At 36.1% G+C, this 14,583-nt stretch overlaps 1 protein-coding gene and 1 pseudogene across 2 annotated transcripts; both read right to left on the bottom strand.

The window, feature by feature from the left end:
* Positions 1 to 1,547: 1,547 nt before the first annotated feature.
* LOC124099848 (olfactory receptor 4C45-like) lies at positions 1,548 to 3,680 on the bottom strand. Of its 2 annotated transcripts, XM_046455093.1 has the most exons (2): positions 3,667 to 3,680; positions 1,548 to 2,463 (listed from the first exon to the last, which is right to left on the bottom strand). In XM_046455093.1, the coding sequence occupies exons 1-2, from the start codon at positions 3,678 to 3,680 to the stop codon at positions 1,548 to 1,550; spliced, it is 930 nt and encodes a 309-aa protein (XP_046311049.1). The 2 variants fall into 2 exon arrangements, with proteins under 2 accessions (XP_046311049.1, XP_046311055.1); XM_046455099.1 differs by lacking the exon at positions 3,667 to 3,680 and having other exon boundaries at positions 1,548 to 2,474.
* Positions 3,681 to 9,480: 5,800 nt separating this feature from the next.
* Positions 9,481 to 10,205, bottom strand: LOC124100111 (olfactory receptor 4C5-like; annotated as a pseudogene).
* Between the last annotated feature and the right edge of the window lie 4,378 nt (positions 10,206 to 14,583).

Genomic DNA, 14,583 nt, shown 5'->3' with positions numbered 1-14,583 from the left:
ACAACTTCAGTATGGCTATAATGAAGAGCATAAAAGGGGACAAAAATATTGCCCTTGACGTGTCACACCACAGTGAGATTGACAATATGACCCCTTCTGAATCTTTGGTAATTTTGCCCTCATATATCCATTCAAGAAAATATTAAAAATTATATTTTATGAGTGCATTCGTATAAAGATGAATATAACCCAAGTTGGATTTGGATTATATTTATTCTTGTTTTCAAGAAATGAAGCAATGCACAGATTCCTTAAAGTATCATGGTCTCTTGGCACTATCTCCCTGTATGGGCTAATAATAAAAATTGATGTATCCACCAATGTATGGGTGGATAAAGAAACTGTGATGTATATGCGAATCATACTCATAAGTAATAATGTGTATGTATAATAGAATAATATTCAGCCATAAAGAGAATGAAATTCTGTTATTTGTAGCAACATGCACAGAACTAGAGGACATTATGTAAGGGAAATAAAAAAGACACTGCATGTTCTCACCATGTCAAAGCTAAAAAAGTTGATTGCAAAGAGGTTTCAAGTAGAATAGTGGTTGCTGGAGTCTAGGAAGCATGTGGAAGAGGAGGAGGAACAGACGGTTGGATAATGAGAACCAAAATGTGCTTTCTTATGGCTTAGATATGAGGTGTCCTCCAAAGGCTCCTGTGTCAATGCAGGAACATTCAGAGGTGGAATGATTCTGAGAGCTGTAGCTTAGTCAGTCTATCCTAGTTTGAACGGATGGATTGAGGGATAAGTGTAGGTAGGTGGGGTGTGGCTACAAGAGGTGGGTGACCAAGGAAAGCCCTGGAAGGAGGTATCTTATCTGTGGTTCCTTCCTGCCTTCTCTCTCTCTGCTTCCTATCTACCATGAATGAAACAGTGTTCCTTCACCATGTCTTCCCCTGGGATGTCCTGCTACAACTTGGGTCCACAAAAATGGAGTTGGCTCACAATGGACCTAACCTCTAGCTATGAGCCCAAATCAACTTTTAATCCCCTAAGTTCTTGTCAGATATTTTAGTCACAGAAATGAAAAAGCTATTAAAAGTTAGTAGAAAGAGTAAGTTCTACTGTTCTACAGCCCAGGAGGGTGATTATAGTTCACATTTTAAAATATATTTTATAAATAATTAGAAAAGAGGAGTTTAAAAATTCCAAGCATGAAGAAATACTAAAGTTTAAAGAGGTAGGAATTCTAAGTACATAGGGAGAATAAGTTCTAATATTCTACAGCACAAGAGGGTTAATGTAGTTCACAATTTATTACATATTTTATAAAGAATTAGAAGAGATGAATTTAAAGATTCCCATTATAAAAAGTAATAATATTTAAGGAGGTAGAAATTCTAAGTACCCTAATTTGATTATTATATACACTCTACATACACTGAATGATCACACTGTACATAAATATATACGATTATATGCCAATTAAAATTTTGATGCACAGAGGATAATCGACCATCCCAATTTTAATGAGTCAAGGAGAATAGAGCTTTATAAAATATCACTCAATATTCTTCCTAGTGCACTACCCACAGGGCTTATTTTTCATCAACTTTCATCATTTGATTCCAGAGTTTCTTCAGAACCTTTTTCACTTCCTCATTTCTGAAGGTGTAGATCAAAGGGTTTAACATAGGTGTCACTAGGGTACAAAACACAGTCACAGCTTTGTCAGCAGGGAAGGAGGCCACAGGTCTAAGGTATAGGTATGAACAAGGTACAAAGAATAAGATGACAACTGTGACATGAGAGGCACAGGTAGACAGGGCTTTGCGGCGCCCTTCAGAGCTGTGAGACCTCAGGGAGCGCAGGATGATGACATAGGAAGCCACCAGCATGATGAAGATGATCAAACACAGTGACCCACTGTTGGCAGCAATCAGGGGCCCCAAAGTGCGGGTGTCTGTGCAGGCCAGCTCCAGGAGAGGAATTAAATCACACATAAAGTGGTCGATGACATTGGGTCCACAGAACGGTAACTGAGCCATAAACAAAATCTGTATCCCTCCATGAATAAACCCCAAGACCCCAGCCGCCCCCACCAGGAAACCACACAGCTGCTGGTTCATGATGGTCATGTAGTGCAAGGGCTTACAGATGGCCACATAGCGGTCATAGGCCATGGCCATTAACAGGATGATCTCAGCTGCAGCAAAAAAGTGTTCAGCAAAGAGCTGAGTCATGCAGCCACTGAAGGATATGGTGTTCTTTTCAGAGATCAAGTCAAAGATCATTTTGGGTGCTATGGAAGAAGAGTAGAAACCGTCTATAATGGATAAACAGGACAGAAAGAAGTACATGGGAGAGCCCAGGGCTGGGCTGATGAAGATGGTGATGGAGATGAGCATATTACCTGCCAGTGTGATCAAATAGGTCAGTAGAAACACAGTAAATAAGAGTTTCTGCAGTTGTGGATTTGGGGTCAGGCCCAGCAAGATGAATTCTGTTACATTGCTCATCTCTCCTGTCAAGTTAGCTTGTGTTGGGGCATATCATGGTTCATCTGGAAAAAAAAATCACAACATTTCTGAGTGATGACATTTCAAATTCTGTGTTAAAGTACTCCATTGCCTTGTGAGACCTGGTCTTGCAATGGATGGAGTTAGACTTTATTTACCTCAGCTGTTTTACAGGTAGTTGTAAAGAACAGAAGGATGTTAGATTTCTCTTAATTCATTTTTATAAAATAGTGACAATACCTTAGAGGTACCACAAGAAAGCAAGATGCTGTTATGAACACTGACTTATGTTTGGCTTCTGAACATTCTTTCTTTCTCTAAAAAAATCTCAAAGATGGCTTTCTTTCATTGCTGGGAGGAGTGCAAATATCATAACAATTATTTTTAAGTTCTATTTCTTTATCTTCATGGATATGATATATGAACACAATATTCTATTAAAGTCAACTGTATCCTATATCAGGGTGTCAAGTCTCTTTGAATCTAAACCATTTGTGTTTTTTGACCCTTGGTTCCTCTACCTCATTTGAATGCACATGCACATAGAGATAGAGCTGCAGATAGAGTTTTTTTTTCTTTTTCTGAATGCCAAGGAATTATCTTTACTACATATCAGTGAGAACAATTCATTCTAAAACTCCAGATATTGTGCCTGTCTCTATGCCACCCTTTCATGCTACTTCTTTCTACACCTTTGGATATAGATGTAAATGGTACAAGATTCTCCTGAAAGTTCACAACATTTCACAAATAAATTTTCTTTGCATTTTTTGGAATTTTAACAGATACAGTGCTACGCTCTGGATTAGATATATTTCCCCACTCACATTTTACAAATGGAACTAAAAGAGACATGAATTTACCCTGAATTTTCTATTGAGAAGACATATATATTAGGATCTGATAAGAGGATACAATTATCATAGTTAGCATAAATTCAGTTAGTTAAGTCTATTTATTATTTTCATGGCTAACTTATGGAAGTATTGAATATATGCAAAAATTTTAAAAATATTCCATTTTCTTGAATTACCTAGGCCTGGGTTTTCAAGATTAAATTCATATTGTTACAAATGAGCATTAGGTATTTTATTTTTTTCTCAGACTTTTATACTTCTTTTCCCAATCCCTGCCCCAAATCATTCATAACCACATAATTTAAAAAAAAAAATCTAGACACACAAGTCAGCCTCAAGACCTCTCAGCTTCCATAAAAGTGTGAAAAAATGTCTTTGGTGGCAGGGAAGCTCTATGCCTGAATAGTTTCCTTTCTATTCTGACTCTTGTGGATGATAAATACAGTTATTAATTTTTCTTTTTTTAATTTTTAAATTTAATTTTTTATGGACTTAATTCACAGTCTTATTTTAAAGTGGCAAATGAAAGTCAGGTATAGGAGAAATTTTTAAACCTTTACAATCAGAACTCTACAGATTCAGTGTATTTAGTGAGACAATAATATTATCCACAGTGTCTTAAAAGTGACTCCAGTCATTCTTACCAGCAACTGATTTGGAAAAATTGCAGATTATATTTTCCACTGATATTTTCAGTGGAAATTTGTGTCTTAATTCATTTTCATAATAAAATACTAAACTTTCAATCAAATATGTATTTACAAAAACAACTTCAGAGAAAAAAAAGTTGGATCAATCAAGTTACTGTGCTGAAATTTTTGGAGAAAAATGTTTAGCTTTCACTAACCTGGGTCTGTTGATGGTGGAATTCTATGTCGATGTTTTCTTCCCCTCTCAGAATTTGCAATCCATGGACTCCATGAACCTGAGACTGGAATTAATGTCACTTTAGACAATTCTCCAAGGTGGACCTTTTAGTGTATTTGGTTCCATTGTTAGTTTGAATTTACTCAGAAAACTGAACAATTTTAGTTAGGAAGCTTTGATAACTCTAGTACTTAATTTCTGCTCATTTCCTTGGTTTCTTATGAAAGCATAAATGAATCTTCTGTATTAATTTTTCAGAAAAACATATTTTCAGGTAGTTTGAACTATATCCAATTCAAATTAAAAACAAAAGGAATACAGCCTAATTATCCAAATAAGGAAAAGTCATTAAAGACAACAACAAAACATAAGTAAATCTCATGGTTTGAACGTTGTTTTCTCAATCAATTTCACCAAACTATTCCTTCCTAAGAGCCTAGGAGCAATGTGGAGAGGGGATTCCTTTCATCTTAACTCAAGTTCTCAGCTCAGGAGTGGGACCTCGCAAACAAGTCTCCATCTTGTAGATCATGGCTCTGCTGCTGTCAGTGGCTCATGAACCCTTTATTATAATTCTCTCCTCATGGACTCTAGAGAAATGTTTAAATTGACTTTCACAGACTGCTAGGTTTGGAAATGCTTTGACCTCTCAAGTACCCATGAGGATCCGTAATTGGCTCTGCTAATTTCCAAGGCAACAGTAATAGTCCTCTGCTTACTCCCCCTTGGTACCCATAAACATCAGTAGTGGCTAGTTTTAGAAAGTTACTTAAGGTGGGGCTAAAAGTATGTCCAGGCTACAGTTTAGGATGAAACTTTAGTAATAAAATTTGGAAAATTCATTATAGGGTTTGTTTTTTGTTTTGTTTTGTTTTGTTTCTAATTGTAACTTTTTGAGCATGGCCTGGGATTTGGGTTGGTTTAGACATAGAAACCAGAGAATAATTCTTCTCTGAAACATGATTGATGTCAAAGGTATGGTTGCTCTAAAAGATAGAACTGCCAAGACTCTGTGTCTGAGGATGCTTGAAGATTGTGCATTCTTATTAGTGACTGAAGAGATGTAGATGGCAGCATCCCAGCTACCAAAGACTGCATAATTTAAAACCCATAAGGATGTCAACTTCTTTCAAGCGAATCTTATAGATGACACATTTCCCTAGCTAAGGGAAAGAGAGAATACTGATTCTTAGACTTAGGCATCGTGCTTCCAACAGTAGCTACTGAGGACACCACAGTCACTTGAACACTGTGGACAAAGACACACAGAGCACTCTGGAAAGGAGGCCACACCACTATCTTGTCTCCTGCATCTTCTGAGGTGATGAAAAATGGCTGCAACCTCACTGGAAACACTCTTTTTTTCTATTAACCTTTAAACCAAACTGAGGCATTCCTGAAGTCCAGGACAGAATAGGAAAGAGTCACCTCTGCTCTCAGTAATTGTCAGTTTATTGCCCTTATGTACCGCCAACCACACTTACAGTCCTCCTCTCATTTATTATTTTCTTAGTCAATTTTGATTGTAATGGTAAAAAGGATAATAAAGATATGCATTAGAGATGGAATGCACAATAAATTTCCATAACCAAGCAACACAGATACATTATATGATGAAAAAAATAATAAAAATGCAACAAAAGTTCAAGAAAACTAAAATTACAGTACAAATATTAAAATGCTATCAATTTTATAGAAATGGAACAATTTTGCATAATTCAAATTGGTATCTGTTGAATGAACACTCTGAACTGTTCTTTTCAGTTAGCTTAGGGTAACTACCACTCTACTCTCTATTTCTTTGAGTTTGAAGTTTTGAGATATTTTATATGAGTGGAATAATGGGGTATTTGATCCCCTCTAATTGTTTTTTTTTTTCATCTAGCATGGTGTATTCAAGCTTTATCCCCTATAAAGAAAAAAAAATCCTTATAAAGAAAGTTTCACATGATAGGGTTTCCTTCTTTTGTAAGACTTAAGAGCATTCCATTGAATATATATCCCACAATTTATTTATCCATTCATCTACATAAGAATGTTGAAAAATTTCCACTTCTTTAACTATCCCACAATCATTAACAGACTGACTATAGATATTTCTTATGTTTTTTTATGTCAATTCTTTCATTTTATGGAGTTTTTCCCCCCACTGTCCTTTTGGGGTACTATAAATTGAACTGAGGGGTGCTTAAACAATGAGCTACAGTCCAAGCCCTTTCTTACTTTTCTCATTTGGGGTCTCACTAAGTTTCTTGGGCCAGGCTCAGTTGCTGAGGTTGGCCTTGAACCTGTGATCTTCTGCCTCAGCCTTCCCCGTTGCTGGGATCACAGGTGTACACCACATGTCTTGTTTGTCTTTTGTTTTGAAATAGTTTTAGACATTAAGAAAGTTGAATTCTGATTTCAATTCATTTATATAAATACTCAGAAATGGGGTTTGTGTATCATATGGTAGTTTGATTTTTAAGCAATTGAAGAATCTTCTTTCTGTTTTCCATAGCAGCTGCCCCATTTCCACCAACAGTGTCCACAGCTGCTGGGAACAGGCCTGAAGCTGAATCTATGTGGACTGGTCTGGAAGTGGGACAAGCTGAAGGTCTGAAGCTGCTGGGGTCAGTGTGCTGGTGCTGTGGGCATGGAGAGCAGACCAGCTGTGCAGTCAGCTCTGGGTTTGAGTGAGGCAGGCTTGGTGTTGTGTCCAAAGGAAAGTCCAGCTCTCACCTTCCTCTGCTTCCCCCAGGAAAAGCAGATCTCTTTCTCTGCTGTGCTGCCTGGTGTTGGGGGAGAGGGTGATGCAGGTATTGCAAAAGTTTCTCTTACGTCACTTGCCACATGTCTTTTCTTGTTTCTGTGCTAAGCCAGGGGCTATAAGTTCTCTCCTAGTTTCCTCAGCTCCTTTGAGGAGCTTTTGTTATATTTGATAGTTGTTCAAGTGATGTTTATGAGATGACAAAGGGAATATAGACTCTTATTCTTCTATCTTCTGGTTTGAATGTGGATATTATTATTGATGAAGAAACTAATGATTTGAAGAATGATTTTATTTTGTTCTCTATTTTCCTGACATGTAGCAAGTATAGTCTTCCAAGATTTAAGGGAAACTTATGGGATATAGATCATAGGGAATTGGTGAAAATTGGAACATAGGCTGAGAAGAACATGTAGGAAAAAAGACCTGTATGAGGGAATATGCTCTGGAGCCTTTGCAGTCCTAGCTCTCATCGGAGGTCATAATTTTTCTTGGCACTGTTGTAGTACAAAGCTGTATAATTTTCTTTAGTATTGCCTTTTATAGTAGGTAATGGGAATAGAGGAAGTAATATAAATTTGTGTTTTATATATGACATTTAGTTACATTGAATCAAAAAAGTCCCTATATGGGCTTGGTTTTATATGGATTGCTTACCCAGGCACAGTGGTGCACATCTGTAATGCCAGGAACTTGGGAGGCTGAGGCAGGAGGATCACAAGTTCAAAGCCCGACAGCAAAATTTAGGTGCTAAGCAACTCAGTGAGACCCTGTCTTTAAATAAAATAGGGCTGGGGATGTGGCTCAGTGGTCAAGTGTCCCTAAATTCAATCCTTGATACAAAAAAAAAGAGTAAAATACACACACAAGCACACACACACACACACATATTGCTATTTAAACATCCTATGCTATTTGAGAATCAAGAGAATTGCAAAAGTTATGTTAAATGTATTCACATTAATACCAATATGTCTTTTAAAGGACGAAGTTAGTGGGTGCATTAGTTAGGATAAGCTGCATTTTGCTAGAGTAACAAAACCAAGTCTTAGTGGTTTAACATATACAATCTTATTTCCTGTTCATCCTCTAGGTTTGGGTGTTTCTGTAGCACAGCTCTCCTCCATGTGGCTACTCAGGGATCCAGGTTGTTTTTCTGTATGGCCTTTCCAGCTCAGTGTGTATTTTAGCCTTGCTACAGGAGGGAAAAAAAGAAGGCTGGGGAATAAAAATGGGCTGCTAAGTAGTTCTGCCTGAAAGTGACACATATCGATAACTTCTGCAAATGTAGTCCTACTTTAAAAGTATGTTGGCTGGAAAGTAAGGTTGTTTCACATTGGTATTTCATGATCATCAATTGGGTTGACCATGACCAACAAGAACTCATGTCTCATTTGGAATGAATAGTTTACTAACCTGCTGAAAGTCATCTGCATGTAATATATACTTAACAAAAGATGAAGGATGGCCAGGGAGTTCTCTGGGTTTCGTTTTTATAATGACAGAAGTAGGATTGAGGAGATTTGCAAGATTTGTGTCCTAGAATTGACCTAAATCTTTTTCTTCTTTCTTTCTAAATGTAGGCTTCTTTTCTTAAAATTATATTTTGGGTACAACTGAAATTACTCCCATATCATTTTTCTGTAATTCTCTACCCAAATTTGTATGTGCTGAGTGCCTTCCCTGATTATTCAGATGCCATCATTTTCTTGTATGTCAGCTGCCTTTGTCCTTCTTAGCCAAGGCACAAATACAACCCATAGAAGTTTTTAGGTGGTGACATGGTGTGTAGGAAACCTCCTTGTGAAGTATCTTCTATTTGAGAAATGATGTCCAAAATTTCTTTATGGCTATACTTGGAAGAATTTTATACCCCTCCATAACTTTCAGCAGAGAAACAAATTTATTCTGGAAAGAGCACTATTTTAAGGTAAATGGAGCCACCTGAAATTGTGCAGCACAACAGTCTTAATTTCTGAGTGAATCCTGTCTCAATGACTCATATTCCTCAAAACCAGTTCATTTCTGGTTATCCTCTGTCTTTCACAATAATGAGTACACCTGGATTTCAGAGTTATAATTAAAATTATGCTTTTCAACACAATTTTTAATGTTAAGTCCATTTGTTAAAATATTGCAATTGCTTAGCCTATTGGTATGTATGGTGTCCCCAAACTTTGCCCAAAATTATCATATTTGATACATAAACTAATACATAAACTATGTGATGATATTTTTATGCTAGCTAGGAATGTGCTTTCTTTGGTGACTAATTTATAAATTTCAGGGTGTTTCTAATATGAAATGCCTCAGTCATTATTCAATCAAGTTCTCATCTTTTATGTTAATACGTAAATAGATTTTGTTTTTACATTCTATATTCATGTGAATCATTGCCCAAGGTGATTCTTTGGCCCCAGAGCTTCTTCATGGCATTTTTCACCTCTGTGCTTCTGAGGGTGTAGATTAAAGGGTTAACATGGGTGTCAGCATAGTATAAAACAGCCACCACTTTGTGAATGGGGAAGGTGACCATGGCTTAAAATACACAAAAAACACAGGGCACAAAGAAGAGGACAACTACAGCAACGTGGGAGGCACAGGTGGAGAGAGCTCTCCGCTGCTCTTCAGCACTGTGAGTCTCTAGGGAGCAAAGGATGAGGACATAGGAGATGATGAGAATATAGAAAATGAGGATGCACATCAGTCCACTGTTGGCAGCCACAAGGAGGACAAGATGTGAGAGTTTCAGGAGGGGAAAAAAGGTCACAGGTGAAATGATCAGTGACATTTGGGCCACAGAAGGGCAAACAGATGATGAAAATAGTTTGAATCAGACCATGAAGAAATCCTCCAGCCCAGGCCACAGACACCTGGAGGCCACATACTTGCCTATTCATTGTGATCATGTAGTGCAGGGGCTTGCAGATGGCCACATAGCAGTCATTGGTCATCACTGTGAGCACGATGATCTCAACTCCCCCAAAGAAATGTTCTGTAAAGAGCTGAGTCATGCACCCACTAAAGGAGATAGTTTTATTTTTTTTCAGCAAGTAAATCAAATATCATTTTAGGGGTCATGGTAGGAGAGCAATAGCCATCTATGAAGGACAGAAAACTATATGGGGGAGCCCGGGGCTGAATAGGTTGGCTATCCGGGTAAGAAGCAGACAACAAAAATATAACAAACAGGAATTTCTGCATATGTGGGTCCTGCATAAGGCCCAGCAGGATGGATTCTGTCACATTGTTTGCTTGCCCCATGAATGTAGCATGGCATTGGTGTAATTGCTTTATCTGTGAAATAGTTCAAGGATTTAAACTGTAGCAAGTTTTGAACAAGCAAATAACTTGGGCTGGGAATTTTTCCATAACACAGATGTACTACCCAAGTAGAAAAACTCAACACTCAAGGTTGGGCAATACTATTGGTCATAAAATGAATACATGGTCCTCTCTCTCTCTCTCTCTCTCTCTCTCTCTCTCTCTCACACACACACACACACACACACACACACACACACACACACATGCACACACACACATATACCTCAATCATATACACAGACATGGTTTTTTTGATGCTTCCATTTCAGGAAACTTTCCTGTAATTGTTCATGTATGGCTATTCCCCTAATACCTATGCACTACTTTTCCCCTAGAAAGACAGGTATAAAAATAGGAAGAGCAGAGACTGGAATCCATGGGATTCTACACCCCAGTGTCTTCTCTGGTCACCAGTACTGATGAGGCTGCAGAGACTTTTTATTTTTAACTTGTTTTCAGGATTACTATAAAATATCTGGTGAGTTCAATTTGAAATTGGGGATGATATAGTCTAATTTCAGAATCAAATGAAGTTATTGAATACTTGAAGCTATAGTAAGACTTACCTTGGCAGTTCAATTTGCTGGTTCATGGTACATTCAAACACTATAAGAATACATATTGTGAAGATTAAAATCAAATACCTTGGAAGAAGCATGCCCTAAACCAAATAAAACACAGAGTTGATACAATCCAGGATCTCCAAATCGTGGATGTGTAACCGATGTGATTCTGCAATCTGTATACGGGGTAAAAATGGGAGTTCACAACCCACTTGAATCAAATGTATGAAATATGATATATTAAGAGCTTTGTAATGTTTTGAACAAGCAATAAAATAAAATAAAGAAAATTCAGAATTCACTCTCTGGGGATCTTTAGTCATGTTTAGATTTCAAGCCATTCTGACAAATCAAAATCCAATTTAGAAAAAACTATAAAAACCTCTCAGGATTTGTTTCTGGAACAGACACTTTTAAGCTCAGGAAGTAGAATCTCCATAATTTGCTGAAAAGAGTATGTTATTTAGAGTCAGATAGAATATTTTTTTAAACTTCACTGATGATTTGTCCCCAAGTTCAGTGTTCAGATCCTGGTCTTAGTTTTTATAAAGTTTTTCATATATGAAATACAAAAATAGCAGGTAGTATACAGTTGTCGAAGAATATAATCATCATATATTTCAAAGTTGAATCAGAAAAAAAAATAACAGCTTTCCCTAGACTTGATATCTTGATTAGAAAATATTTGTAATAACATGACAAGTACCACCACCTTTGCTCTTCTTGCTAAGAATTGTTTTGGCTATTCTGGGTCTCTTATTTTTCCAAATGAATTTCATGATTGCTTTTTCTATTTCTTAATGTCATTGGGATTTTTATTGGGATTACACTGACTCTGAATAGTGCTTTGGGTAGTATAGTTATTTTGACAATGTTAATTCTGCCTATCCAAGAACAAGGTAGATCTTTCCATCTTCTAAGGTCTTATTTAATTTTTTTCTTTAGCATGTTGTAGTTTTCATTGTGTAGATCTTTCACCTCTTTTGTTAAATTTATTCCCAAGTATTTTTTTTGAGGCTATTGTAAATGGGGTGGTTTCCCTAGTTTCTCTTTCAGTGGATTTGTCACAGATGTACAGAAATGCCTTTGATTTATGGATGTTGATTTTATATATAGCTACTTTGCTGAATTCATTTATTAGTTCTAGGAGATGGGTCTTCTAGGCATAGAATCACATCATCTGCAAATAGTGATAATTTGAATTCTTCTTTTCCTCTCTGTATCCCTTTAATTTTTTTTGCCTGTCTGATTGCCCTGGCAACTACGTTAAATAGAAGTGGTGAAAGAGGGCATCCCTATTCCAGTGTTTAGAGGAAATGCCTTCAATTTTTCTCCATTTAGAATGATGTTGGCCTAGGGCTTAGCATAGATAGCATAGACAGGGTTTACAATGTTGAGGTATGTTCCTGTTATTTCTAGCATCTTGAACATGAAGGGATGCTGTATTTTATCAAATGCTTTCTCAGCATGTGTTGAGATGATCATATGATTTTTATCTTTGAGTCTACTGATGTTATGAATTACATTTACTGATTTCTGTATGTTGAATAGATCTTGCATTCCTGGGATGAACCCTACTTGATCATGATGCACTATCTTTTTGAGGTGTGTGTATTTGATTTTCCAGAATTTTATTGAGAATTTCTGCATCTATGTTAATTAGAGGTATTGGCCTGAAGTTTTCTTTCTTTGATGTGTCTTTTTCTGGTTTTGGAATCAGGGTGATATTGGTCTCATAGAATGTATTTGGAAGTGTTCCCTCTTTTCCTATTTCATAAAATAGTTTGAGAAGTAGTGTTGTTCGTTCTTCTTTAGAGGTCTTGAAGAACCCAGTTGTGTATCCATCCAATCCTTGGCTTTTCTTGATTGGTAGGCTTCTGATAGCTTCTTCTATTTCCTTGTTTGAAATTGATCTGTTTAAATTGTGTATATCATCCTGATTTAGTTTAGGCATATCATATGCCTCTTGAAATTTTTCAATGCCTTTAATATTTTCTATTTTATTGGAGTACAAATTTTCAAAATAATTTCTAATCATCTTCTGTATTTCTGTAGTATCCATTGTAATATTTTCTTTCTCATCATGGATGTTAGTAATCTGAGTTTTCTCTCTCCTTCTCTGGTGTTAGCATGGCTAATAGTTTATCAATTTTATTTATTTTTTTCAATGAATCAACTTTTCGTTTTGTCAATTTTTCAATTGTTTCTTTTGTTTCACTTTCATCTCTGATTTTAATTATTTCCTGTCTCCTACTTCTTTGGGGGTTGATTTGTTTTTTTTCTTTCTAAGACTTTGAGATGTAATGTTAGGTCATTTATTTGTTGATTTTTTTTCTTCTTTGAAGGAATGAACTTTATGCAATGAATTTTCTTCTTAGAACTGCCTTCATACAGTTCCAGTGATTTCAGTATGTTGTATCAGTGCTCTCATTTACCTCTAAGAATTTTAAATCTTCTCCTTGATGTCTTTTGCAACCCATTGTTCATTCAATAGCATATTATTTAGTCTCCAGGTGTTGGAGTATCTTTTATTTTTTATTTTATTATTGATTTCTAATTTCATTCCATTTTGTTCTGATAGAATGCAGAGTAGTATCTCAACTTTTTTGTATTTTCTAAGATTTGCTTTGTGGCATATCATATCATCTATTTTAGAGAAGGATCCATGTGCTGCTAAGAAGAAAGTGTATTTGCTTGTTGATGGATAATATACTCTATATATGTCAGTTAAGTCTGTTATTGATTGTATTATTGAGTTCTATAGTTTCTTTGTTTAGCTTTGTTTGGCAGATCTATCCAGTAATAAAAGAGGTGTGTTAAAGTCACCCAGAATTATTGTGTTGTGATGTATTTAACTCTTGAACTTCAGAAGAGTTTGATTGATGAACATAGATGCTCCATTGTTTGGGGCATATATATTTATAATTTTTATGTCTTGTTGATATGTTTCCCTTAAGAAGTATGAAGTGTTCATCTTTATCCCTTTTGATTAACTTTGGCTTGAAGTCTATTTCATTTGATATGAGGATGGAAACCCCTGATTCCTTACATAGACCATGTGAATGGTATATTTTATCCCAACCTTTCACCTTCAGTCTGTGGGCATCTTATGAGATGAGTCTCTTGAAGGCAGCATATTGTTGGGTCTTTTTTTTAATCCAATATACCAGCCTATGTCTTTTGATTGGTGAGTTTAAGCCATTGACATTTAGGGTTATTGTTGAGATATAATTTGTATTATGGATCATTTTTGTTTATTTTTTGTATTTAGCTTGACTTTGGTTTCTACTTTGGTTGGCCTTTACTCTATTGTAGTTCTTCCCTTTGCAGATTTTCATTGTTGTTTTTCATTTTCTCCTCATGGAATATTTTGCCAAGAATATTCTGCAGTGGAGGCTTTCTTGTTATAAATTATTTTAGCTTTTGTTTATCAAGGAAGATTCTTCTTTAAACATCAAATTTGAAGCTTAATTTTTCTGGATATAAGATACTTGGTTGGCACCCATTATCTTTTAGAGCTTGGTATATGTTTTTCCAGGATCTCCGGGCTTTGAGAGTCTGGGTTGAAAAATCTGCTGAGATCCAAATTGGTCTACCCTTATTGTTACTCTGATTTTTCTTTATTGCAGCCTTTAAAATTCTATCCTTATGTTGTATGCTAGGCATTTTCATTATAATGTGTCTTGGTATAGATCTGTTGTAATTTTGTCCATTTGGTGTTCTGTAGGCCTCTTGTATTTGATTTTCCAATT

Source organism: Marmota monax, unplaced genomic scaffold (assembly GCF_021218885.2).
Source record: "Marmota monax isolate L192 unplaced genomic scaffold, Marmota_monax_Labrador192_F-V1.1 WCK01_AAM20220418_F8-fsc00047, whole genome shotgun sequence".
NCBI classification, from domain to species: domain Eukaryota; kingdom Metazoa; phylum Chordata; class Mammalia; order Rodentia; family Sciuridae; genus Marmota; species Marmota monax.
The sequence above is the reverse complement of the archived record's forward strand: the minus strand, read 5'-3'. Positions and strand labels throughout refer to the sequence as shown.